Raw genomic sequence first — 27,616 nt, 5'->3', positions numbered from 1 at the left:
TTTGTAGAAAGGATAGTGGTTTTTATTGTAGTCTTAGAAAATACTGAATTATGAAAGATACAAAATCAACTGTTGTAATTATCTGTTTATTTTACAATCTGTATGCCATCATACTCTTATGGCTTTAAGATATTCTGTCCAAAGTACTTTAAAACATGCTTTAACAAAGTATTTTACAGTTTTAAAATTGAGTATTTCTTTACTGGAAAAAAAAAAAAAAAAAAGCTTCCAAAACATTTACCTGAGAATCAGTATCAGAAAACTCATTCATTTTTAACTTTTGCAAGTTGATGGTAAAACCTATAGAAGTCAACATGCAACTTGTGTGTCTAGAGTATTAAATAAATATTTTACAAATTTAGATACAGCTGGATAAGCAAAAGCCTACCCTTCAACTTCATCGTGTTCATCATAAGATTAAATACATTACATTAATTTTATCATAACCAGACATGAAATAACAGCCACTGCTTCCACACTGGAAGCCCCGCACTGTTTGCTAGATGGAAGTCAGACATGGCTAATAAGACCACAGCAACAGAGCACAACTCTTTTTGGTGGATACTCTACCTTCTGGGACTTGGTCATCACGGACCTTGTTTCATCCTCAGCCAGGTGAATCAGGGATTAGGGCCACTGGACTCATTTATATTCCCAGTCATTCATTGTCTACATATACGCTCAATCAATTCATAACAAATACATCTAACCTAAGAAATCCCATTTTAAAGTACATGTATTATAGGATAATGCTTTAACGTCATTATCCGTGTCATTTCAGAATATCACCAACTTTAAAAAGTGATGTTATGTATGGACAGTAGAAGCTTTGGGACTCTGTTTTTAATATTACTTATAAAGCAAACCAACAAGAAAAACAAACACTTAATATACTGCCCATGACAGCAGCACATGAGGGAGGCAGTATTAAATTAGTCAGAGATAAACAGATGCTGGAGAACAGACAAATAGAGCTTCATGAGTAATGCACATACATGATCAACATATATAAATGGTGTTCATTTAAAAGAATTTCAGTTATCTGAGTATTTCCAAAGTAGTAAATTTCACAATGTCCACAATGAAGTATTTATTTCTGAATTTCAATCACTGCAAGCACTGTGATTTATACAAGCTATGTCCCATTAACATAAATTTCCCCCCTGACGTAATGATATATAATGAAAATCCAAAGATATTACTAGAGATTTGAATTAACCTTCAATCCCACAGGTGAGGTAGTGTAGTCACTTGTATTAGGTGCTGGTTAAGAAAAGTACTGCTGAAACTCATTGATTTTAATTTTTCTTTTAAATAAGTGGCCTGATAGTCTTAATATATTTATTAATGCTATGTTACCTAGTAAGAGGAAGGGGAAAAAAAAATTACCAAGAAATTTCTTAAGCAAGTTTTGTCTCACTGCAAGACAAAACCGCAAAGCAGTATTTACAATAGTCCTTTGCTCTAGCTTCTGCCTACTGTACATGCACACAAAGACACAAACAGCTAATACACATTCTGAGGTAGGAAATGAAGAATTCCACTGGCTTGTAAAAGATTCTTCATGTTTTGTAAACCAGCAAAATTAAAGTTTTCTGTGGTGAGGTTCAATACTCAGTTCTGGTGTGAGAATAACATTTAAGTAACAAAGAATCATCAGTATACAACGTGCATCTACTTCCACGTAAAAATCTAAAATAAAAAAAAAGGGATTACTTTAAGTTTCTTTTACCTTAATGGCTGAAATTCTCCTTCACAGATGAACTGAAAGTCATCCTTACAGTTCTTTTGTTACACTTCTTATACATTTATACTTATAAGCCATTGAAAACGCACTACAGGTTTAGCCATAAACATATTCTGAAAATTAAAATTCTGAAATAGATCTTTACTGGTCCCAGTGATCAGAGAACAAAAACAGATTACTTAAAATGCAAGTAGGCACTCAGGTTATGAAGAACTTGTGCCTGACTACCTTAATAACAATGATAACTGTCCTTAATCTTTCACAGCGGTTTGATTCCAACGTATCGCAGATAGCAATAAGGTCATTAGGTGCCAGGACAGAATGTCATTGTGTATCAATTTTAACAAGCACCTGGGATTCAGATGCCAGAGGATCCAATGTATTCTGTAAAAACAACAAATTTTATCAAATTCCTGCTTTTGGTACTATAACTATGTTGTTATTTCTCACACAAAAACCAGAGAAGAGAGCAGTATGCTGCAGCACCTTTGCTTTTCCAGTCATCTTAACTATACATGGGAAAGCTAAGACAAATATTCAACAAAAGCTGGCTCTGGTAACAGGGATGGGAACAGGAAGCAATGAGTTGTTCTAGAGCGCATCTGCCAGAATCTCCTCAAACTGTCACATAATCCTAACTCATCTATAAAATAAACATTTACAAAGCTATATATGCTTCCTAAGGTTTGTCTGACAGAGAGAACAACAAAAAAAAAACCATCTTGAAGCACTCCATGTATAGAAGTCATTGTGATAAACATCTGTCAGGAACGTTTACTTGAGATGTAGAGCGGCAATAGGTACTGTGGCATAAACCAGACTGAAGGCTACTTAAATCTGAATGAAAACTTCCTCTCGAATCAACATCTGTGAACGTTTATACTTTCAAACAACTTGCTTGAACACTCCTTACCATCACCATGCAGAAAAAGCTCCAAGGCTGACACATACAAATTACACTTAAGAACTACACAGAGCAAACCGAAGCTTGCCAACAATGGCTGTGTAATTCTCCACACAGTTTTAAAAGAAATATCAATCTTTCCTTTCACTTAGTAAATTACAGCACAATAATGCTCATTTTCATTTTAAATTGCAGTGCTGAGAAGCTGGCAACAGGAAGAGAATAGATTTACTCATCTGTAGTGCATTTATCAGTCATTTGCTGACAGAAGTCTGTGATAGCACCACTCTGCCCACACTGTTCCACAAGTGAAGTTTTTTCCAATGTTCTTACAGGAACTGGATGTAGTTCTTGTACTTGATCATATGTTGCATCGCACACACTTTTCACACGCTGATAACAAGAAATCTGCTCATCTGTAGGTGTAACACTCGAAAGATCATCTACTAACTCTGTAGCTGTTGGTGTTGTGACCTCGCCCTCAGATGGAGCTGATCGTTCTCTCTCCGGGAATGAAAAGTAAAGTGGACAATCTGAGGAAGAATATTTTGCAAGTATTTGGATTTGCTCGTTACTCAAGGCTGCTTCCTTACACACCTGCTGGCAAAGACCGGTCAGATTCTGCTTCGTCTCGCCCAGAGTTGACAAAATGAGGTTTCTCTCCTTCAGCAAGTTTTCCTTCTCATTTTGCTGCAAAAATGAAGAAAGCTTTAGTTACATTTTAACAAGGCTGCAAATAACGTGGCCTGCTGAAACAGAAGGAATTCAGCACTGTGAAGATCATCAGCAACAGAACCAAGTAACAACTAAAAGAAAAATTCTATCTTGAATTGTCAGCTCAGCTATCAGAAGGTATTTTTCCAGGCATTAAACTTTTTCAAACTAATGCTGACAGCCAAAATAATGAAATTTACTTGTTAAATAAAAGCTAGACCCACTTAACTGTAGATACTCCCAAAACACTAATTCTATATGATACCATATCTGAACTGCTACCACTAGGTCAACTAAACACGAAACAGCCTGGTTTCCATTTAAATGTATATAACAGGTACCATATTTTCAGTATTGACACTACTGTTAGATTAAACTTAATTTTCAAGAGGTGAGGTGCTGTAGAATAAACAATGGACATCAGATGTGTTTCTAAAGTGAACAGAATAGTTCAAGAAACAAAACATGCTAAAAATTGTGGACAAATTATTTTCTCTGGAAATGCAGTAACTTAGTGCTGTAATCAGTGCCTTGAAGTAAACCAACACCTAAAGAATTTATAGCAACCGATGACTGACAGAATAGTGAACCCAAGAGATGAGAACTGTAGTGCCAACAGGTAGATAACCTCTGTTAGAGCAGGGGAATGCAGGCTGAAACGTTTAAGTTCTGTTTAGACAAACATGCTTAAGAATGGTGGATACTTCACAGATATAAAACTGCTCTGAACAGCTACACTTCAAGCACGTGGCAACAAAAGCAATTCACCCAGTGAACATCGAATGGTAAAGAAGTATAATTCGTTAAAAGTTAACCTGTATTTTACTGCAAAGTCAAATTTCTGAGACCAGAAAGTACCAGAAGCACAACTGGCTGCAGATGCAAAGACAAAAAGAAATTCAGAGGTTGCCAAACAATAGGAATAAACAATGTCTTGAGAAAGGAAAAAGAAAAATGAGGAAAAAGGACAGGAAACAAACAAGAAAGAAATACACTCCAAGTGTGACAGCTAACTACAAAAGGCAGAGTTCTGAAGACAAATTTCAGTTTCTACTCAAAGCTTTAAATAGCTTGTGAGAAATACATATTTGTCCCAGGTTGCCTTATTGCTAGACCAATTCATTCTTAGAAAGACCAGTTATTTTTAGTTCTTCTCACATTCTCAGTTACAGGAGAAACTCATACTGCAGCTTCTACCATTTTCAGAAAGAACCCACTAGCATGAAGTAGCACTTGGCAAGGAAAACAGTTGCTGCCAGTCCCCTTTTGCCTAAAATGATTAGAAAACAGTGCAGCTGTTGCCACATGTCCCCATCTGAAATCACTTTATGCAAATTTGGGGTATGCAGAGGCACTCAGCTGTGTATTCGTCCAGCTTATTTCAACAGTCCGTATTACTCAACACAAACTTGAACAAAGATTTTTTCCTGTGGAAGTTCCCTGAGTCATTATATTTCAATATTATTTTATTTTAGCAGCATTTCTCAATACTGCAAAGTATTGATAACTTGTTACAAAGCGATAGCAATCATAAAAATCAGAAACATCTACTACTTCTAGTGAGGAACCTACTTAGTTCTTACATCTCTTTGCTGCAGCATACACACCAAGATCGCAATCATACTTCTTAGATCACAGATACAGAGTGTAAAGCCAGGAGCACAAGGAGATTAACATAAGTTTCAAACTCACAGATTCATTTGGGTGGTAAGGTACCTCTGCAGCAGGTCTGTAGTCCAGTTTCCTGCTCAAAACAACATCAGCTCTAGGCAAGATCAGGCTGCTCAGGCCTTTGTCCTGCGGTGTGACAAAAACCTCCTAGGATAGAACCTGCACAACTTGTACATGTTACCTCAACATCACCTCCCTATCCCCATTAGAAAAAGATTTTCTGTATGTCTAGTTGAAACCTACAGTTATCATATATGACAGTGTCTTTTTTTTTTCCTGACTGGGAAGCTGGAGTGTTTCCAGTGTCTACATCACGGAATGGTTTCAACTGGAAGGGACTTTAAACATCATTGAGCTCCAACCCCCTGCTGTTCTCAGGGCTGCCACCCTCCATATCAGACTGCCACGGCCCCATCCAACCTGGCCTTGAGTGCCTCCAGGGAAGTAGCATATATAATCTTTATGCCTACCCACAGAAACAGGCAGGTGGCTATTATGTCTCCCTGCAGCCAACTCTCGTACAGGCAGAAGCAGCCCCATCTTGTCTGTCTTCTCACAAAGTACTTCAGCCCCAACTGTTCCAGGGATCTTCTCTTAACCCCACTCCAAGGTAAGGAATGGAAGACAATCTGGCACAAGGAGGACAAAGGCAAACCCAGGCACAGTATTCTAGATTCAACCTTATGATTACTAAGTATAGGAGTGCAATCACTGCCTTCAAACCACTGGCTGCACTCCTGTTTATACAACCCAGGATGCTGACAGCCTTTTTTCAGTTCCGACAAGCTGTTGACTCATGCTCAGCTGTTGACTCATGCTCATGTCCAGATAACCATTCCCCCCTCCCCCCCCAAACCAGGGCCTTTTCAGCAAAGCCACTTCCCAGTCAGCTTCTAGCCTCTGCTAATGAAATTGATATGTGACTTTCGCCAAAGCACACCACAAGTACTGTGTTTTAACCCAAGTAAACAAAAACATAACAAGCAACAACTTAAGACATAAACAGAAGAAAACATGCCACACATCCTGAAAAGCAGAACAAGGAATTTAGCTGAACGTTTCCTAATACTCTGTGAATTGCAACTTGTTATCTGCTTGTCAAATGTTCTCAAACTACAGCCATGCCACATTATCCCCTCACAAAGAAACAAAAAAAAGAATACCATGGGAAGATCAACAAGTAACTTCTGAGACCCATGACTAATCTAGAGAAGCAGGAAGAAGTTGCCATGCCCAAAGAAACACGGGTGTACCACACACCACCTTTCACAGATGCCTCTTTTTTTCCAGTCACTCAGAAGCTATGTTCAGACAGACCTCAAAGACTCTGTATTTGCTCACCACTTCCACAAGTCTGACTGTGCATAACACCAGCTGATGCAAGACAAGATCAACAGTTCCAAACAAGAAACCAACCTGCACAGCTGGAATAAACAAGCAACTAGAAATTGTTGTGCCCAGAGCACAATTCAGAACTCAGACCTCACATCACAACTCTAAACACTCGCTGTCTAGCACTTGCACAATGGTATCTGTAAAACAAGACATTCACACAGTTTTAGGGTAGGTCCACAGGGAAAAAGAAAAAGGATATTACACTGTGATTATCAGCCATTTAGTCAACTACAAGTTTAATCTTGCAGATGAATCACATCTAATTTTGGGGGTAAAACTGTTGCACAATATTGACAAGGTTACAAAACAAACGGAAAGACACTAAGACAACAAAGTTCTGAGCTTTCAGAACTGCAGCTTCTCATTTTAGCCTCCTGCATAATATAACTTTTGCCAACACAATCACCTGATTTCCCTCCTCCCTCAGGAACATCATCTTCATTTAGCACACTGAATGAATGGACTTGCCCTTTCAGCTCTCAGCCTTCCTTCAACATCTGACTTTCTGCAGAAGCATGTTTAATGAAAGATGAATCACTTCTCGGAAAGAAGTTTCCAGCCCATGGTGCTTTGCTCTAACTTCATTTTCCTTTTCCTTCTAAGGTCAGAAGGTGCTTACAGGACTGCAAATACTCTTATCTGACGCAGATACCAAATTCATATACATAAAGAACAAAGTCTAAATCACCACCGACATGAACTAAGTGTACAGTAACCATAATCCACTGAACTACATAGCCCGGATGGTGTAACCAACAAAACTGAAATGACAGAGTCAGAAACATTTAAGAATAGCCACTCAATGATTTTCCTGCTATAAGTACTTGGGATTCTGCACACCTGTTTGAATTTATGCAATAATTCCTCAGCTTCTATCTTGATAAGCACTAAAACTGTAAGCAGGTTCTTGAACTCTACCTTCCACAAGCCAATTTCAAGATTCAAGACTCAGCAAACAATTTACCAGCCCATGTTGAAATGTTACAAGAACAAAGACTTATACAGCTAATAACAGTAAACTTCAACAGCAACAGAGTGGCCTGGGGTGCAAAGGACCACAATGATCAAATAGTTTCAACCCCTCTGCTATTTGCAGGGTCACCAGCCACCAGACCAGGCTGCCAAGAGCCACAACCAGCCTGGCCTTGAATGCCTCCAGGGATGGGGCATCCACAACCTCCTTGGGCAACCTGTTCAATAGCATGTGCTGAAGAACAAAATCACAAAGCAAGAAAGTGAAGTGGTAGGAAACTGAGCAGGATAGGATAGTAGATTGAGAAACATTCTGTGTAATAAAACTCAGTGCTGATGTGCTTCAGAAACAGCATTCACTCAGACTCATGCTGTGATGCACTTTTACTTGAATGAAAACCGCAGAAGGAAAAATGTGCACTGAAGTGTACAGTAAATCTAGGACTGCTATCAACATGTGTTGAAACATCATCTGTTTAAGATCATTTTCTGAGCTTCAGTGGATAAAGTAACACTGCCTCACTACCAAGCTGCTGGCAGATACCCAGGAAAAACATTTAAAGAAAGACAGAAGTCATATGAATAATGAGATTCATACATACCAGTTTTTCAATTTCGGATTCAAGATTTTGAATGCAGTCAAGTTTTCTCTTACGACATCGCTGTGCTGCAATTCTGTTTTTACTTCGTCTTCGAATATCATGGATGCAGTCCAACTGCTCAGGGGTTAATTTATGCATTTTCAGAAATGACTGGAAGTCATTTCTGGAAAGGGAGATAATCCTTTGCGCATTAAATGGCAGTTTTACCTAGAACGTAAGGTACAATTATAAGCCCAAAGGTGAAACTGATAAACATATATTCCAACAGATCATCTCAAGTTTTAAATGTTAAGTGTTCTTTACCACAACACCTTATCCCTACAACTCAGAAACAAGAGCAAGCTAGAAGAGACATTGGGGGAACTAGATAAAATCATAGGGGCTTCAAGCAGATGAACTCAAGTATGAGCAAAGTAACAGAGTACCCTGAACATTTACACTACATCATCAAAAGCTTATTCAAGTAGGCTGAAGTCTATCCCTGTGTACAGGGAATCACTTTAGTGATACATTCTAGGCAAGTAAGTTACTGTTAGCAGGCAAATAAAATAGGGGTCAAGAATCACAACTGCACCCTGAAGTTCCCTCTAACTTGATAAGCCTGTATTCTGTATAAATTTTTATACCTTACATTTTCTGCAGGAAAAGTTCATTTGAAATAGGCATCTACTTAAAAACAGGGAAGGTACAGGTAGCTGACGCTTGTTTTATACACCTTAATGCTGCTGCTACTCAACATACACCTCAGCTACAGAAGCAAGAGCTTCGGAAACATACAGAGATCATACAGCTCTGACAAATACTGAAAACCATCTTTACCTCTATAAAGAATTCTTAAGTATGCAGTTAAAGACACTATTACAACCCCTAAACTGGAATGAATTAAGAAGCAAAATTTATTCCATTACTGTAGTCAAGTATCTGAAATTGATTTGGAAAGAAAAACATCCTTTTTGTGTTTGCCTATCCCATGTAACCCAAGGGGAAGAGTACTGCCTTCACTATGCCATTTACTTCTTCATAATGTAGAGATGAGAAATGCTTTTAAGCCTATCCCAGCCCTTTATTTGACCTGCCAACCTGCTACAGGAATTGTTGCTTCCATTTACGGCAAAAGTCCCTTCAATGTCCCACAGCAAAATGAGGCACCCTGCTATTCTACAATCCTAGTAACTACCACTGAAGTCATTTTACATATGCAATAGAACCACTTGGTATTTGACTACTTAGGGCATCTGTCTAAAATCCTACCAAAGCAATGACACATTGGAAAGAAGTGCCAAACATTTTCTGCATTTGGAGAGAACAAATGTAACCTAAGTTTCAGAGAAAGCGATGCTATTAAAACACTCTTAAATGCACAACTACTGTTGCCAGCTTTAAAACTTGTCTTCTCCTTTTGCAGGTAATGCGAAGTGTTATTTCCCTCCCACCTTCTCAAGTCTGAAGAAGAACATGTTTCCATAATCAAGTTTCTATAAAACACACCATGAATTTTAGAATTAATTTTAAATGAAGTAGACAAAAAAAAGAGAAAAAACCTAAAAAAACCCTCTACAGTACTTGATTTAAAAGTCAAAAGTTGATCATAAGGTTATTCCAGAAACATATCCGAAGAGATCTAACACCTAAGCATCTATCACTTCAGTGTCCTTCCAAATATTTAAAGTCTCCTTGACTTAACAGTTTTCTCCCACATAAGCCTTCAAACGTTTACTTTAACTTCCATTTTCCAAGGTTTTACAACAAGAAGTAATGAAACTATATTGCAGAACTAGATTTCTGAGAAGGGCCTTAAGAGACAGGGAAGCAAAGGATAACAAGAATGTTCTTACCTCACATTCCTGTTCTCTAGCTGAACAGGATTCACTGTCACCCTCAGTATCAGTTTCTGAATCCTCTCCCAAACTTATCACGTAATTATAGGGACACTGTTCTTGCTGTTGCCCTTGAACATAATCTCCACTGCTTATTTCAGAGCTGTTGGAGCATCCTTCAGTACTAAGATTGCTTATGAAGGGGCAGTTGACAGAACTCAACGTTGTAAAAGTTCGCGGAGGGCAAGGTTCAGGACTTTCACTGATTCTGATACCCAGCCACGGACACTCTGATTTCTTTGCTGAATACGTAGGCTCCAAGCGTTCTTTTGGCACTGCAGAAGGTAAGTGGATTTGACAGCGTTCTGTACTGTAAATATCGCTCCAGAACCCTTTTGCTAGATGTTCTGCTACCTCTCTCTCCACACTGCTTCGATCACCAGTTGATGTAACGTTAATGGCTTCCCTAGTACACAAATCAACCTTTAAAGTTGCATTGTCATGACTTTCAAATTTGTCACTTTCAGCTCCAGTACCTGTTGCAGTTTTTTCTGATAAGGTTGTGGTGCTTTGCATGCTACTGAAGTTACCATATTGCTCACAAGTACGTAAAAAAGACACAGAATTAAGTCCATGAGGCGCAGCAGTGTTTTGGGGGAAAGCAGCAACATCCATTTTCTCCACAGGACATGAGATGCCTTGAGTCACAGAATCTCTCTTTGATTCTTCTTTTTTCTCAATGTCTTCCTCCCCTTCTTCCATTTTTACCTGAGTCTCCTCACACTTCGAGACCAGCTGCATAGGTACGCACTCCTGAGCTTTTGTTGGGCTGTCATTATCAGGTATTTCCTTCTCGATAAAGGTTACAATTGGTGGCACCTGAACATCTTTAGTACTGGAACTGGAATCTGAAGTATGAACTTTGTCATTTCCAAAAGCTTTCTGGAATTTCCTATACTTGGGGCACTGGGAAGATGAGCTGGAAACATTACCTTTTTCTAAATGCATAGGATCTGAGGTTGGGTTGGCATTATCTTGAAGGGCAGGTGATGCTTTAGCACTGTCATCATCTTTACAGAGCTTTGCATGAGAGGCTTGAATATATTCTTTTTCTAGAAGTTCTTCCGCTTCATCGTCTATTTCTAGGTCTCCATCATCCACGTTGCTAATTTTAGGATTTACTTTCCTACAATGCTGTGTGCAGCATTTCTTCCTAGGCCACTCTTGATCTGATTTACAGTCCAAAAACTTGAATTTGAGAAATTGAAAGCAAGACTCTTCAATGTTCCGTACGCCCAAGAATTCAGCACACTTGCAAACTTCAGACACGTTGTCTTTATTCAAAATAAGTTTAGCTGTGTATGCAAACTGAAGCAAGGGGCTAAATCCCTTAAGCGTTACCTATGGAAGAAAAACAAGAAAAAAATTAGCACGGCCAACTTCCTGCTTGGTGAAACTCTCTTGCTTCCCATTTACCAGTGCAAACCACATAAAAAAGAACAAGGCCCCACTTATCCACTTCTGTTTCACTGGGTAGTAGTTAGGTTGCCAAGTTTCTAGTTACAGTCCCAACATGTACATGGGCTTAAACACCCAGAACTCACATCCTGTATTCAGAAAGTCATGCCATCAGGACAAAGAACGAGAGACAAGCAGCAGTTTTGCTTCAGAAAGGAAATCTGGCCACACACATTGTGAAGCAAATAAGAAATAATTATATCCTGTATATTTTATATGGCAGTTATTTTCTTCACTGTGATCAACCTCTTAAACAACTCTCATAATACAGTACTAAAAAGTGAAATTTATTGCTGTAATCTGAAAACCAGGAGAGGGACTCAAATTTTATAAAGATAATTTCCATAGTAAAATTACACGTGAGTTATTCCTGAGAAAGATCAAAACGCTGCTGGCATGAATCATTCCTTTAAAGAGCAATTACTGCTATTTGCTCAGTTTCATGCATCACTGATATAAAGAACTTTGAAGTAATTGAGTTTGACCGCACACAATTATTTACTACTGTAGCCATCTATGCCTTTCTTCCTCTCATGGACAAAAAGAATAGTAACCAAAACCCTAAGCCAACAGCAGTTACAGTCTCTTTGGAGAAGGTAAGCCTTTTGGAACAGTTCCATCATTATCAACTCAGCTTCTACTACAGAGCAGTTACCTAAAAGGGAATTCAAAGATAAACAATCCTGCTTATCATTGAAAAAATTACTAAGAAAGCAGGTAGAAAGGTGTAAACAGACAGTTGTTAGGGAAAATGGTAAATTTCTCAACCAATATGCTACTCATGTATCCCCTGTATAGCCCTGAACCATGACCCATGTAGGGGTGTTAGAGTATTGTGAAGTTATGAAACAGCAGAGGTAGACAATAATAGTGCTGACATTGCTATTTAGTAGTTAAACAGTTAAAATGTATAGTTTAACCATAAGACAGATGGAATGGACTGGTCTAGCCCGGATGGCTCGGATGAAAGAAGATAATGAGTTTTTGGACAAGTTCAAAAGAAGAGTAACACGTGAAGCATGAAGCCTGGGCCTAGGATGAAACACGAGAAAGAAGGACTGAAGATGTATTGATTAATCACGAGAAATGAATAACATAAATGATGTAATGTTTACCTAATCATATAAATATAGGACGTTTGTAAAGCTTAAGGGTCATTCACTAGGAGTGACCCAAGCTCTGTATGCATGTTTCACCTGAGCACTGAGCTTGTTAATAAAATCAACCCTGGAGTACCCACGAGTTCGAGTCTCGACCTGGTTCCTTTCTGCAACACAGTCATATTAAAAGTTACATGCTACTTCCTTTAGCAAGTAAAAATAAAATGGAGTATGTCCATTATTATTACTACTATAGCCCAAGCCCACACACTGGGCTTTTTATTTCTAAAGAACATGGAAATACCAAATAAAAGGCAGTTGAAGTGATCTATGCAGACAGCTTAGCAAAATATTCTGAAAACTCTTAAACCTAAAGAATTCTAAAAATGTTTCAAATATACCCTAAAGACAACATGGTGATCTGGTCAGTATTCTTAATTCATCCTCAAAAAAAAAAAAAAAAAAAAAGTGAAAAGGAAAAGAGTTTATCTATGTGCTTGCAAGGTATATTTATACCTACTATAAATAAATAAGATTTATTGGTTGTAAACAGACTACATTCATACATGAAACCAAACCAAACGAATATGTTTCAAAATTGTACATACTTCATTTACCACTCCTTGCTAAAAAAGAATAAATAAATTGAAAGATTTACAGAACAAAAAACACTTTGCTCCTCATATTTTCTCCCATATTTTCTAGCTAGCTTTCCTCAAACATGATCTATCACTGGAAAGACTGTTGGTCTGAATGAAGAGAAGTCTGGCAGAAGCTATTTGTTTCATCTGTATTGCTGACGGCAGTCTAATTTCAGAGTGTAACTTCTGTAGGAAGACAATAGAAGCGACTGACAGCAAGGTGTCACCGGTTAGCTTTGATGATCTATATGAAACAAGTTAATGTCAATATTCAAGTATTTCACGTTTTGGACCGGCATATTTTATTTTGAACTTCAAAAACTTTGGATGATCAAAAGGGTTAAGAAATTGCCAAGCCAATTAGTATTTATTTATTTGTCCCTCTCAAGTACTCAGTTTCATAAACTGACTCATTTCAAAACATTTAGCAGTTTCCAAAAGACAAGCTCCAATTTCACAAAGTGTTTTTTACCAAGTGATGAGATCAAATTATCAGAAGATAAGATGCTCTGCTGGTATTTTTGCTTGTTATTGCAGCACATTCAGCTTTTACATCAGTAGTACTAGACAATGTTGTGAAGTTGCAGGCTTAAAAGGATTTATCTCACTCATACTATTTGCATTATTAACATGCTAAGCCACTATAGAGAAGAGAGGGAAGAAGAAACGAACATACAGAGGCAACAGGAAGAATGAATAAAGCTGACAGTGTTATCATGGCGTAACATCAGTTTGTAGCAAATTCATCAAAACACATCAAAAGAGATGATGTGATCATTTTTGGTTTTCAGTAATCAGATATTACAGTTACAGAGAATCCTTGTGTTTATATATTATAGAGCTAGTGAATGAGCTATTTTAGGAAGATACAGGCTTTCTGAATACATAATTATGTTAAGGTAGTGTTCAACTTGCTCTTGTACACAAACAAGTTGCTGAAGTGACGTCACTACAGATATTCATTGTCACGCACATTTCCTCCTGGCTTTAATGATTCTAGATGACTTGCCAACAATTTTCATGTTATTTTTAACTCCCTTCCCAAGCTGTTTACCAGAAACAGCCTCCCAGAAAGTCGCTGATCATGTACCAGTTCTTCAGCTTACTTCTGCTTCTGGGCATAGAGTACTTGAAGGCTTTTGACTTTTCATTTACAAGCACAATGTTTCATATAAACAGTTGTTTGCCTCATGGCACTTGAAGATTTCAGATGGTACTTAAGAATCTGAAATGCTTTCAACTAAATACCAACTGGAATCTTTGAATGTCTTAGATGCTTCAGATATCTGATAACCAAATTGCTTTCCTATGCATGACAGGTTCCGGCTCATTCCCCCTAAATGCCTTTAAATTCAATCTGATTTAGAAATATTTATTTAAGGTGAAAAAGCAAGCAATTGTTCTTGGCTTTAAAGCATAAATATAGCAGAAAAGGAGATCAAGCTGCTAACAATGAGTGTACAAAAAGAATAGGGAACTGAAGCACAGAAAGTCAACAAGAAGCTGGAAGCAATGAATACAAGCACAGCTGTATTCTCAGATATTCTTAAACTAAACCTTGAAAATGCTAATTTCAAGGGCAAATTACAGTACCATTAATTTGCATATTATTCCCAAAATATTCCTTTTTTCTTTTTTCTTTTTTTTTTTTTTGACAAACTTACATGCTTAGAATATAGTGCACTAATTTAAGAGTAATAAACACATTATTGAACTTATATACCCTACATATACCCCAGGAGAGCATTTATCTATCTCCAGTCTGCAATGTTCACTCTAGTCTATTCAGTCTTTATCTCAACCAGCAGCAGCTTTACAGCTTAGAAATTTCCTTCCCTCAGTTCTTAACTCTCTTCTCTTTATTGATAATCTCTATTGGTAATTGTAAAACAGAGCTGAGAGTTGAACAAAACAAACCAAAAGCATGGGTAGGTACAATACAGAAGCAAACAACACTCACCTCTTCTGGTAAAGTAATGATAAGATCAGCATCCAATTGGCCCACAATTCTTGAAAGGAAGTAACTGCTGCAAGCTGCAAGCACAGCTTTGTGAGCCCGAAATCGCTGGTCTTCCACTAAAACAGTAACATCACAAAGAATATCTTGCTTTCTCTGGTCATCGAGACTGAGAAGTACATTAGTACTGTGCACTGAAGACTCATACGCAAAAACCACGCTGTTCTTCTCACTTAGAGACATTCTGTATCACAAATGTTAGTGTAAGTCTCAGTGGAAAGCATGCTTCTATTCTTCCAGTCTGGAGAGAGAAAAACAAATTGTACACATAAAAATCAACTTGACCATAACACCTAAAAACTCGCATTCAGTGCTTAAATAATTATCATTATATTCAGACTCTAATACTACAAAAGTGTAAAAAAAAAAAACAAACCCAGGTCCATTCAGCAAGATATTATGTAAGCTACTTCTGTTTACTGATTACAGTACAAACTATTTGTTTTACTTTATTTCAAAAGTAGTTTTCCTGATAGAGCAGTTAATCATTGTTAGAACTTTTCTCTCTAGCAGATACTTCAGTTTTTTAAATCATGTTAGTCCTATTACTTTCCACCTATCTTAATTCCCTAATACAGACTACCCCCTCCCCCTTCCATAACCTTCCTTCTGTTCATCTCTATTTTAATCATTATGTTTATCAAAAGCCTGCTTTCATATTGAAGCAGTGAAGGCGATTCTGGTCAGCTGGCAACAGATTGCTCTTATGATAAAGTAAACTTCTGAAATAACAGTGTTTACTGGACAATAAATAACAATGAAAGTGATAAAATATTTAAAAACTTGGAAGTGAACTCATAACTTTCCCAATGCTATTTCTGAACTCCTACTGTTTGAGAGATGTTTGAGCTAGGGAGAAGCCAGCAATACTAGAGCATGTGAAGCTGAACAGCATTTTCAAGATTAATCTTCACATTTCATTTCCCAACTCCTACTTTCTCTGGAATGAGCTTTCCTTCAAGTTTAAACAACAAAACAAAACAAGCAAATCAATAAAAAGCATCTTTGAATCTAAAGCTTGATCAAGAAGCTTCATAGTTGGATTTGGAACTGGTGAACTACAAGGAAAACATACCTCTGCTCCCAGTAATATACATTAACAGACCAAGCACTTCCATTCCACTGTCCTATTCTACCCAAGAGTTACTGTAACTGAACATAGTTGCTGACACAGGACTACCCAACCATTGCATTGCTCAACAGTTATGATATACCAGCTCTCAGCAACAATAAAACTGTAGCCAATGCAAATCTACAGTTTTCAGATACAGGAAACTTTCACAACTCAGAAAGAGAGAAAAAAGGACAAGAGCAGTTTTAAACATAGTAGGAAAACATAATGGAACACTGTACACTCAACTTCACAAAGAAAACTGCAGTTGGTGACTTGACTAAAAAAAGAAGTCAATTTTGGGGCATCTGCCCAAAGACATGGGATTTTATTATGCGAAAATGTAAGTCCTAAGGAAAGTCACACACAGACCCCATGCTTTCCCACTCAGCAATAGCTATACCTTGAGTAGCTAATCCTGAGGATATTACTTCTAGAAGTAAAAAAAACCACACATATTAAGCTTTATGTATATATACACCCCCAATGAATGACTACAGGCTTTGGTTTAAGTAAACATCACAGTTGAATTGCAAAAGTTAACGATATCCTTATCCTCAAATATTACAGCACATATAGTTTAACAAAGCATAACTGTATTTGTACCAGAAATAAATACTGAAAAGAGGAACTGACAACAAGATGGAAGACCAAATCCAATGTGGTGGGGAATGCAGAAATATTAAGGTTAAGGACCTATTTTAGAGTGAATATTTAAGCAAAACTGCTACTGAGTTCAACTGTTCAGATGTCTGATAGACATTCCTCACCCTTTTTTCCTTCAAGCCCTCCCAACCCTCAGACAAACAGTGCACACCAAATATGCTGCTCTCAGGTTTTCACCACATAAAAAAATAATAATAATCCATTCCAGTGTCCCATTCAGCTCATTACACCTTCATAGCTTGGAAGGCTAAAAGGAACAGCAGCTTTCACTTCAACCTGTTTCACTTCATCCCTACAAAGCATGCAACACACCTCTAAGATTTTTCCAGTCTAACCATCCACCAATGTTTCCCACTAACCACGTCCCTCAGTACAGCACCTAAATGTTTCTTAAACACCTCAAAGGTTGGTAATTTCATCACCTCCCCAGGCACCCTGTGCCACTGCTTCACCACACTCTCAGAGAAGTAATATTTCCTAATGTACAACCTGAACCACCCATGGTGCAACCTGAGGCCATTCCCTCTCATCCTATCACTGTCACCTGGGAGAAGAGGCTGAGCCCACCTCACCAAGACCTCCTTTTCAGGTGATTGTAGCAAGCCATAAGGCCTCCCCTGAGCCTCCTCTTCTCTAGGCTGAAAAACCCCAGCTCCCTCAGCCGCTCCCCGTAAGACCTGTGCTCCAGACCCCTCACAGCTTCACTGTCCTCTGGACACCCTCCAAGGCCTCCATGTCTTTCTTGTAGTAAGCCGACCAAAACTGAGCACAGCACTTGAGGTGTGGTCCCTTTAAACAGGATATAAATTTGAGATGTCCAAAGTATAAAACACAGCATTTCATTAAGCACTTCAAAATTTAAGAGGCTTCAAATAACCAAAACACTAATTTAGTCTTCTTTGGAAAACTTAGTAAAGGTTATTAGACTGCAAAGGAAGAAATCAAAAGGAAAAGAACCAAAAGGCTGAAAATGCTAACGAAAACAAAAAGTATCATTTAGGAAAGGGAAAGATGTAACCACTAGAACTCTGTCACACCTCAGAGAAGTGCTGACAAAGGTCAAATTTTCGAGTGTCCTAATTCTGTTTTCTAGTTGTGCAATAAAGGCATGGCCTCACATTTATCACAGCACATCATGACAGGCAACTCAACTTTCCACTTTATCCACGTCTATAAATATGTTATGCACACACCCACAGAAACAGAAACAAAAAAACTCTGTACTTTTGTAAACTGTTTTGTGTTCATCTACTCTCCTGGTGACTTTCGAAATTACTTAAAATGAATTCTATTTATGGATAGACAGATGAAGTGAAAGGTTTGGAGAAAACAATTCAGTTGTAATCAAGAAGCTTTTAACTCGCAATCTTGTTCTGCAACTTTTCCCCTAGTAAAGACCCTCACAGGCTTTCTTCGTCTCTACACAGGTGCCCAATGGCAGTAACCACACTATCTTTATTTTAAAGTGAACAATTAAGGAAGGAAAATTAGGCACAATTGTAAAATTTCACCAAGTCTGCAGATGACCATACATTTAAATCACCGTTCATTAAGTCAGTGTCAACTAACAACTGTTTTTGCTCAATGCAAAAGATGCCAAGAACCAAAAGTATTGTTTAAGATGTTCCACACAGCAAGTACCATTGGAGATAAGAATCCAAAAAGACCTTCCAAAACTCAAAGTAGCCCTTGCAATGCAGGCTGAAAGGATTAAAGATGGGAAAAAAAAAAAAAATGCAGAAGTTCAATACAAATCTTCATTTAGTGGCGGAAAACTAGAACCGCCAGTACAAAGACATTCCTCAAATTCTTCTCATGTCAAGCTCTGAGCACTTAAACTCATAGACTTGAGGGATAGAAAAAGGGACTATGACATGTGCTAGTATAAGAAGCACCCAACAGAAAACTATAGCTGAATTCATCAAGCTGTCCTTTGAAGACACAACCAAGCATGGTACTACCAAGCTTCCACTCGCCATCAGTGACTGAGAAAAAAAACCACTTCGCTTAAGGGCAAAAATATTGTCTGCTAAGCACAGGTGATAACACTTAATTCTGCTTCCAAGTGAAGATGAGCTGATTTATCTCATCCCTACAACCATAGGACTCAAGAGGAAAGCTGAACAACAGGTACCTGTAAAATCAATGTATCTTCGGTAGATTTAGACACCCCTACTTTTAATCAATTAAGTACACACACTTATTTTCAAAGGACATATAAAATATTTGTTTTCTTCACGCAAATTAGCACTGCCAGCAATATGAAGAAGAGGAATATAAATTTGTCTGAATATGCAATGTAGAAATCAGAGCAAGATGTCTATCAAGATTCATCAGGAAATAACAGATCTCATTTCCTTGCGAAATTACAGTTATTTGTTAATTTATATTGCTAACATGGAGGTAAATGCAAAGGAAGGTACTTTAAATAATCTCAGACTTCAAGCGTGCTCACCAGATTGCTTACAACTTCTCCTGAACTCCCAGCTGATGGCAGAATGAGGTAGGCCAGTTAGATAGTCCTCTAAAGAAGATACAGCTAGGGGAAGAAGTCAAGAGTCACTCAAGTGCAGATCTTCAGGAAAACCATGAGGTATCCTCATTTGACACCAATACACATATATTCCAGAGATGATAATCACTATGGCTGGGTCCCACGTCAAGCTATAAGGAACTACCGTTGCTAAGTTACAGACGGAACATAATAGATAAGTATTATCTTGGAATAGATAGTCAAAGAGTGGGAACATTATACTAGGAGAAAATTTCTCATCCACACACAAAGACCTGGCACAAGGTAGATTAACTTTCATGCTCAGCAGTACAACACATGCAGAGCTCGCATTCACATTAACATCCTGTGGTCAACAAGGGAAGTGTTGTGCCTGAGGTGAAGGAAGCTCTGAAGCATCCAGTTGACACTGAAGCGGACAAAAACATGCACAGAAACCAGCTTAACTCTAAACACTCACAGCAGGGAAAAAGAACCGCTTGAAGATGAAGTATGTCTACAATATTCAGGCAGCTGAAGAGTCCTGGAGAAAGTTTCATATGACATTTCGCAAATATAGAAATATCTGTGTTATAACTCACATGGAAATAACCCTAACATTTATATTAAAAATCTCACTCACACAGATTAAAATAAAAATTTTAATTAAATAATAATTAACTAAAAAGTAAGAAGATAAACAGAAATCCTATTCCAACAGGAAAGTTCATTACTAATCAAAAGTAATAGCAATAAGATGTGGATGTCAGGACACCTTTTGAAGCCTTCAGGCAACAAAATCCCACCTGTCAGCACACTGCAGATTTTAACATCAGCAGCAATCATCACCTCCAACACTCATCCAAACACCCACTGAACAATGACCAAAATTCCAGCTTTCCTGCAGAGAATTTCCCCAAACATCCACGCCCTGTCCAAAGTATTTTATTTATATCATAGAATCACCAAGGTTGGAAAAGACCCACAGGATCACCAACCACCCACCTAGCACTAACAGTTCTCACTAAACCATGTCTTTCAATACAACATCCAAATGTTCCTTGAACACCTCCAAGGTCAGTGACTTCATCGCCTCCCTGGGCAGCCCATTCCACTGCCTGACCACTCTTTCAGAGAAGTAGTATTTCCTAATGTCCAGCCTGAACCTCTCCTGGCGCAGCTCGAAGCCATTCCCACCAGTTACATGAGAGAAGAGGCAGACCACCCCAGATCACCAAAACCTCCCTTCAGGTAGTTATAAAGAGCAGTAAGGTCTCCCCTGAGCCTCCCTTCTCCAGACTGGACAATTCCAGCTCCTTCAGCCGCTCCTCATAAGGCCTGTGCTCCAGAACCCTCAGCAGCTTTACTGCCCTTCTTTGAACGTGTTCCAGGGCCTCTGATGTCTTCCTTGCAGTGAGACACCCAAAACTGGACACAGTACTCAAGGCACGGCCTCACCAGAGCTGAGTGCAGGGGGACAATCCCTTCCCTGTTCCTGCTGGCACTGTTTCTGATGCAAGCCAGGATGCCATTGGTCTTCTTGGCCACCTGGGCACACAGCTGACTCATGTTCAGTTGAGCATCAATCAATATCCCCATGTTCATTTCCTCTACACAGTCTTCCAGCCAGTCTGCCCCAAGCCTGTAGCGCTGCCTGGCATTGTTGTTATGGCCAAAGTGCAGGACCCAGCGCTTGGTTTTCTTGAACCTCATCCCATTGGCTTCAGCCCAGCTATCCAGCCTGTCCGGATCCTTCTGTAGGGCCTTGCTACCCCCAGGGTAACAAAGTAACAAGTGTCAAATATAGAGAATTACCTGCTTTAAGGTAGGAAGGTTCTACAGAGGGATTTGGATAGGCTGAGGCCAATCATATGAGGTTCAACAAGACAGGTCCTGCATTTTGGTCATGACCTCATGATCTGTCACAGGCTTGGGATAGAGTGGCTGGCAAGCTGCATGAACAGTGGGGGTGTATTAGTCAATAGCCAGCTGAATGTGAGCCAGCAGCGTGCCCCAACGACCAAGAAAGCCAGCAGCATCCAGGCTTGTATCAGAAACAGTGCAGCCAGCAAGGAGAAGGGATCATCCCATCATCCCCCCGTGCAATACATCAAATATCATGTGCAGTTTTGGGGCCCCTTACCACAAACAAACAAACAAAAAAAAAGCCCCACAAACAAACATAGAAGCACAGGCCTTGAGCTTTCAAAGGGAAGAAGGGCAACAAAGCTGTTAGAGGGTCTGGAGTAAAGGTCTTATAAGAAACAGCTAAAGGAACTTAGTCTAGAGAAGAGGAGGCTCAGAGGAGTCCTCATCATTCTCTACAATCACCTGAATGGAGGTTGTGGTGAAGTGGGGGTCAGCATCTTCTTGTAGATAACAGTGACAGAACAAGAGGTGATGGCCTCAAGTTGTGACAAGGGTGGTTTAGGTCAGATATCAGGAAGCATTTGTCTGAAAGACAGGCCCAGGCTGCCCAGGGAGGTAGTGGAGTCATCATTCCTGTAGACATCCAAGAGCTGTGTGGATGTGGCACTGAGGGACATGGGCAGTGGGCACGGTGAGGGTGGGCTGATGGCTGGACTGGGTGATCTTAGTGGTCTTTTCCCAATCTCAATGATTCTTTGATAAAGATCAACTAAATTGACAAAAAAATAAACTTGATATTAATTCACTGCTTTTATTATCAGGGTTTTTTTTAAACTTTAAATGAAGATCTCAGCAGAGTACCTTGTATTTTACACACACGTAGGAAAACCTCTCAGATGCTGTATAGTTTAAAACCAAGCTTTTTGTTGACTTAGCTATAAATGTAGAGAACTGATGTTATCTCATTGTTTTTCTGTTTTACTGTATACTTGCATCATTCTTTCTGAACAGAGAAGACAAAAATAACAGCTGGAAGTCTCCGCCTGTCTGCAACAGATGCCAGGAACTTCACTACAGAGTAACTTACAACAACAACATGACAGCTATCACCCCAGTAAATAAATCCAGCATTCTTCAGTTTGTATTCAAACACCACAAACTCCAGAATGAGAAAGGTGAGACATTTCAGCACACAAAGGGCTATCTATGTTTTACAGCGAAAGCAAATGTTTTGAATGTGAGACAAACTGGAGTTGGCAGCATTAGAAGAAAATTCACAACTAGAAAAACTGAATGAGTCATAGAAGTGAGCTCCATAGGCTCTCAGGCTCTTTAAGGGAAGAGGCCCAAAAAATACTTAAACAGCATTTAGAGCAGAGATAGAGGCACGAGAGTGCAAATTCATGTAAATAGAAGCAGAAATGACAGTAGGATACACCTTGAATCCTGAGCACGTTCACCAAAACAGTTTTTGACTATTCTGGGTACAAGTGTTTTTGATGTTCTTAAAAATACTAATTAGTGCACACAAATCTCTGGAAATCAACAGCAGTTGAGCCTTTTCCTACTCAGATGGTCTGTGCAGTGAAACCTAAAGACACAGAAAATCCCATATCTAATTCCCACCAACATGAATAGGAATCCAGAGCAATCTGGATTTGAGGAAGTCTAGAGAGCATCCAAGTCTGGTGGATCATCTGTGAGAGACTCACTGTCAAACAAAACACAAGACTTTACTTTGCAACCATCAACTGTAATACACTTAATGTGCGGAAGAACTTCTTTACAGTGAGGGTGATGGAGCACTGGAACAGGCTGCCCAGGGAGGTGGTGGAGTCTCCTTCTCTGGAGATATTCAAGACCCGCCTGGACGCCTACCTGTGTGACATGGTGTAGGGAGCCTGCTTTGGCAGGGGGGTTGGACTCGATGATCTCTAGAGGTCCCTTCCAACCCCTACAATGCTGTGATTCTGTAATAGCGAGAGGGGTAATAAAGCAGCTCAAACTGACACATGGTTCTTTTGTCTTATGTTCAACAAAGATAGAAGTAGTACCAGCAGAAGCTAAGCAAAAATAACTAAATAAATTGTCTACATAAGTTACATCCTAGCAAGTCACTGCTTTTCTAAAAGAGCAAATCTCTTATTTTTTCCATCTTTCAGTAATTACATTTCAGAGATTCCTAAATTAAAAAAGAAAAGAAAGCTGATCTTTTATTTCTAGACTTGGATATTAGTTACACTGCTCTACCATTGATGTGTGTACAGGTAAGGGTTTGGGTTCTGTTTTTCCTTCTCAAGACCTTGAGCTACATTTCCTATCGATTGTCCAGTCCAAGTGTTACTCAATTCACTAACCGGTAAACAAAAGCCTGTTCCTTATTCTTTACTTAGACTGTAGCTGTTCACTAACAGAATGCTGGATATCAATCCTCTGCAATAATAGCACGAACTTTCAGTAGCACACAGGTAAAGTTCCTGAGGATACAAGAAAGCAGTGAGTGCAGCTCCTGCCCAGTGGAGCTCAGGCAGGGCGCCCTTACTGTCAGCACTATCACAGCTGGCTGAACTCAAGCACCAGATGAAATTTTCCTGCTGTGATCATCACCACCATTCCCTACTACTAAAGCAAGACTGTTTGGATAATAGATGGTTTATTCAAAATACAGCGCAAAAGCTGTTTTCTAAAGCTTCCTAGCCATGTGTTTGCCCCCAGCTACCTTGCCTTTTAAGGAAATGAAGTTACATTACAGATGAATGCCTGGAGCAGCTAATAGCTGCTGATTCATGTTATGCTGACAAGGGATGAACAAGCATTTTAGAGTTCATTTTTACCGCCTTCCCAGCATCAGCTCAAAAATACTTGAACGCTGCAATTAAGGAACCTATTGATTACAACGGCTAAGCTTTTGTTCATTAAAACAATGCTTTCTCCTATAAAGAAAGTGCATCTCATCTTTAGATGATTAACAAGTTCATAATTAAACCTCTAAACCATTCAAACTACACAGCGGGATGATGCCGCTTAATTACATAAGTGAGCTTTAAAAAATGATTAGGCTGTATTTCTGCACCATCACTCTTACCAAAGCATTTGGACTCTTGACAAGTCACAAGCGAGAACTGAAAGGAATCACGGGAAGTCAGGCCAGTGTCATGTCTCAGAGTCATGATTTATTCTCCAGCTTTTAAGCCTAAAGATTCAGTTGTTTTTAAACACCTGGAACTCGGAACAGGGAGAGAAGTACAAAGAATTAGGCTTCCTAGCAGACACAAGATTCCAGCAGCTGGGACTCTGATGAAATACACAGAAGTCTGATACTGTATAAACATTGATTTCTCCCCATAAAGGTTGGGATAGTTTCCCTAAAACAACATGAAGCAATAATCACATCCCAGACAGGGAAAAAATATATATATTAAAAAGGTACTTCTACTTGCAGTTTCACATTATACGACACTCAGCTATATTTTTCTATCCAACATGAAAATTATCACTTTGTGGGGTTGCGGTTTCTGTGCTAAAAACGTAGAGGATTGAAAGGATATCAGAGGCTCCTCTGCAACAAAATCCCACCTTTGCAATCCTTCAGCTCCACTCTACAACTATTACTCTGGGAAGGCAGCTACGCACAGCCTTAGTAATGGCATGGGGCTCTCTTTCCAAGTCAAATATCTGATCAGGATAAAACTGACTAACAAAGTGTGCACAGCTGGCACCTACTGACAGCTCTTGCCTTTACTTAAAGAACAAACACCTTTATGTTTCTATCCGCATATCCTACTCCTTGCAACAGTTAAACAAACCACACTTGTATCATTGACCATCAGAATCCATTCGCAACTATGTACACTAGAGATACTTGTATCCAATAGTAAAGATACTTGTAACCATTTGTAGAACTCATGAAGGATGTAAGAAATGACTTGAAAAGAACGGAGGATCAAACAGCAGCAAGTCAAAGACAATACTTTTGGTAGATGATCTTCATACTGTTATTGTACTATTAAAGCATTAGTTTTTTTAACTCCTGTCATTTGCTTCCACAGCTTTTCTTCACAGCATATGAAACAGAGAAGAAAGTGTTAAGAAACACTGACATGAAAACAGCATATGAACTTCTATGGAAAAAAAAGCATATACGAATAATGCTAATTCCAGTCAAATTTACACAAGGAGAAAAGATACAGAACTCCAGACTTCAAATAGTAGCAGAAATAGCAAGTGCTATTTACTTTCCTATTAAAGTATTAGCTAAAGGACCAAGACTGGAATCCAAACACGTGCAGACACTGCCTTGACAATTAAAGTCACTCACAAACACAGTTGAGCATTACTCTGACCTGCTCACGAGCACTTATACAAAACACAAAGGTTTCCCTTGTATTACTGAAGAACCAAACCACTCCACCACATGAACTGCCTTAACTGAAAAACACAGCTTGCTGCTGGAGATGAAGTTTCTTCTATGGTACAGGCTATGATCTGTTTCAGCAAAGGAAGCCTTTCTCTACCCCTACATAGTTAACTTCTGAACCAGAGGCAGGGAAAGCTGCAGGGGTCCTCGTGCATTATCCCCAATTTGGTCATACCCAGCTGAATTCACGCAACCAATGCGAGCAAAAAATAGCTGCTGAAACAACCAGTAATGTTTTGTTCCCACCCACATCCGCATCAACAAACACGTTACTACTGTTTAACCAAGGGCTGCATATAAACAAGACTTGCGCTATAAATGCCACAAAGGTCTTTTCAGTCCCTAAAACCTCCCCCATGAAACATTCAGCAGGAGAATCCTAAGGGACAACACTCCAGCACTCAGAGAGGTGAATCGTTTGAGCGGCCAACACCTCAGCTCTGGGAGAAAGCCAGGTTTACAATGAAAAGGAAACCAATGAGGAAGTTGCCTTAACACCTTTACTTACATGATCAAACGTTAGGGTGTCAAACAAGGACTCCTGAATCCAAAGCGCTGGGGAAAGATATTTGGTTTGGGACTCATATTACAACTCAATACAAAGAAGCCTCTGTTTTTATTTCTTAAGATACACGTGGCCTATGCCCAGCAATAGTGACACTTGATCAAAGCCAGCAGGTGAAGAGCATGGCAGTTCTTACATTAACATAAATGACTGTTCAAGAATACCCTGATCACACTAAAACCTTTGTCTCAGACACTTCTGAGTACAAAACACTCAAAAATAAAGCAGATGTAACTGTTTGGCATTCAGGTTATAACTGAGGGCGTGCGAGTGATGCAGACTTCCCCAGCATCCCACTTATCTCACTTCCATTCACTTCATGGGACAGATGCAGACTACAGAAATGAGTTTCTCCTGTATTTAAATGAACTGGAAAATACACTCCAGAATAACAGCTGAAGAAACCCAAACACTGTTTCAACAGCAGGGTCCCCAAGGAAGCCCTTCTGAGACGCACACCATGCAAATACCCTGTTTCCAATAACTCTTTTCTCTCCACAAACCCACCATGGTCGGGCCTCCCCGCTTTCTCAGGTACACACGGATTTGCTCCCATGCGCCAGGGCACACAAGAGGAATCGCACCACTTGAGTCGCTTTTAAACGTTAAATTCAAACTAGAGAATTACAGAATGACCCGGGTTGGAAGGGACCTCAAGGATCATGTAGTTCCAACCCCCAAACTAAGAACTAAGTTAACAACGCCCTGACTGTTTAATCCGGTCTCATCACGTTTGATACGGATATCCCAGAGTGTTTTCCTCTCGGCACGGCACAGTATTAGAGTTTAAAGGACCCACAACACTACGTGGTCCCGGCTACTAATAAACCTGCCCTGCTAGACAGGGGGAGGTTGGAACAACATAATCCTTGAGGTCCCTTCCAACCCGGGTCATTCTGTGATTCTGTGAACCTGAGGTCCCCGCGATCGCAGCGAGAAAGAAAAACGCAACCACAACTCCACAGAGAAGCAGACGACAATTCTTTTCTAATTGCCACACTTCCCGAAGAGCGCCAAACATTTCACAGCGCACAACAAGCCCGAGCTGAGCTCCCCCCCCTTCTCGCCCCCCAAAGCGGCGGTGGATGGCAGTGCAGCCCAGCCCAGCACGGGGGGGACACGCTAAGGCACGGTGACGGGGGAGGACGGGGGAGGGGGAGCTCAGGGAGAAGGCGAGGGCGGGGGGTGGGGGGGTTGGCAGGGCGCCCTTCAGCTCACCTCAGCACTTCTCCTGCCGCCTCCCCTCAGCCTTGTGCCGGGCGGGCGGCCGGTGGGGCAGCCCCGCCGCCTCCTCTGTCCGTCTCCTCACCCCGCTCCCTTTCCGTCCCGCTCGGCTGCTCCCGTCCCAGCGGCTGCGGCCCGACTGCGGCGCCCGCGGTCAGGTGACTCCCGACAACAT

The 27,616-nt window shown here is 39.7% G+C and overlaps 1 protein-coding gene across 3 annotated transcripts; it reads right to left on the bottom strand.

The window, feature by feature from the left end:
- On the bottom strand, nt 1-27,616 carry BACH1 (BTB domain and CNC homolog 1). 3 transcript variants are annotated; one of them, XM_015881107.2, is made up of 6 exons: nt 27,436-27,616; nt 24,321-24,454; nt 15,042-15,339; nt 9,841-11,223; nt 8,006-8,212; nt 1-3,341 (listed from the first exon to the last, which is right to left on the bottom strand). In XM_015881107.2, exons 3-6 carry the CDS (start codon nt 15,279-15,281, stop codon nt 2,880-2,882), a joined length of 2,292 nt encoding a protein of 763 aa, XP_015736593.1. In that variant the 5' UTR covers nt 15,282-15,339; nt 24,321-24,454; nt 27,436-27,616; the 3' UTR covers nt 1-2,879. The 3 variants fall into 3 exon arrangements, with proteins under 3 accessions (XP_015736593.1, XP_015736585.1, XP_015736575.1); XM_015881099.2 differs by lacking the exon at nt 24,321-24,454 and adding an exon at nt 19,331-19,414; XM_015881089.2 differs by lacking the exon at nt 24,321-24,454.

The sequence above is a fragment of the Coturnix japonica genome, chromosome 1 (assembly GCF_001577835.2).
Source record: "Coturnix japonica isolate 7356 chromosome 1, Coturnix japonica 2.1, whole genome shotgun sequence".
Lineage (NCBI taxonomy): Eukaryota > Metazoa > Chordata > Aves > Galliformes > Phasianidae > Coturnix > Coturnix japonica.
Note: the sequence above shows the minus strand (reverse complement) of the source record. Positions and strands in the feature narration are given on the sequence as shown.

Excerpts from the sequence above, each read along its gene's own strand:
- BACH1 (XM_015881107.2), bottom strand. The coding sequence starts at position 15,281 with ATGTCTCTAAGTGAGAAGAACAGCGTGGTTTTTGCGTATGAGTCTTCA. Across the intron at positions 11,224-15,041 it reads TCATTACTTTACCAGAAGAG|GTAACGCTTAAGGGATTTAG; the intron begins GTGAGTGTTGTT and ends TTTCTTCCATAG. Across the intron at positions 3,342-8,005 it reads AATCCGAAATTGAAAAACTG|CAAAATGAGAAGGAAAACTT; the intron begins GTATGTATGAAT and ends TCATTTTTGCAG.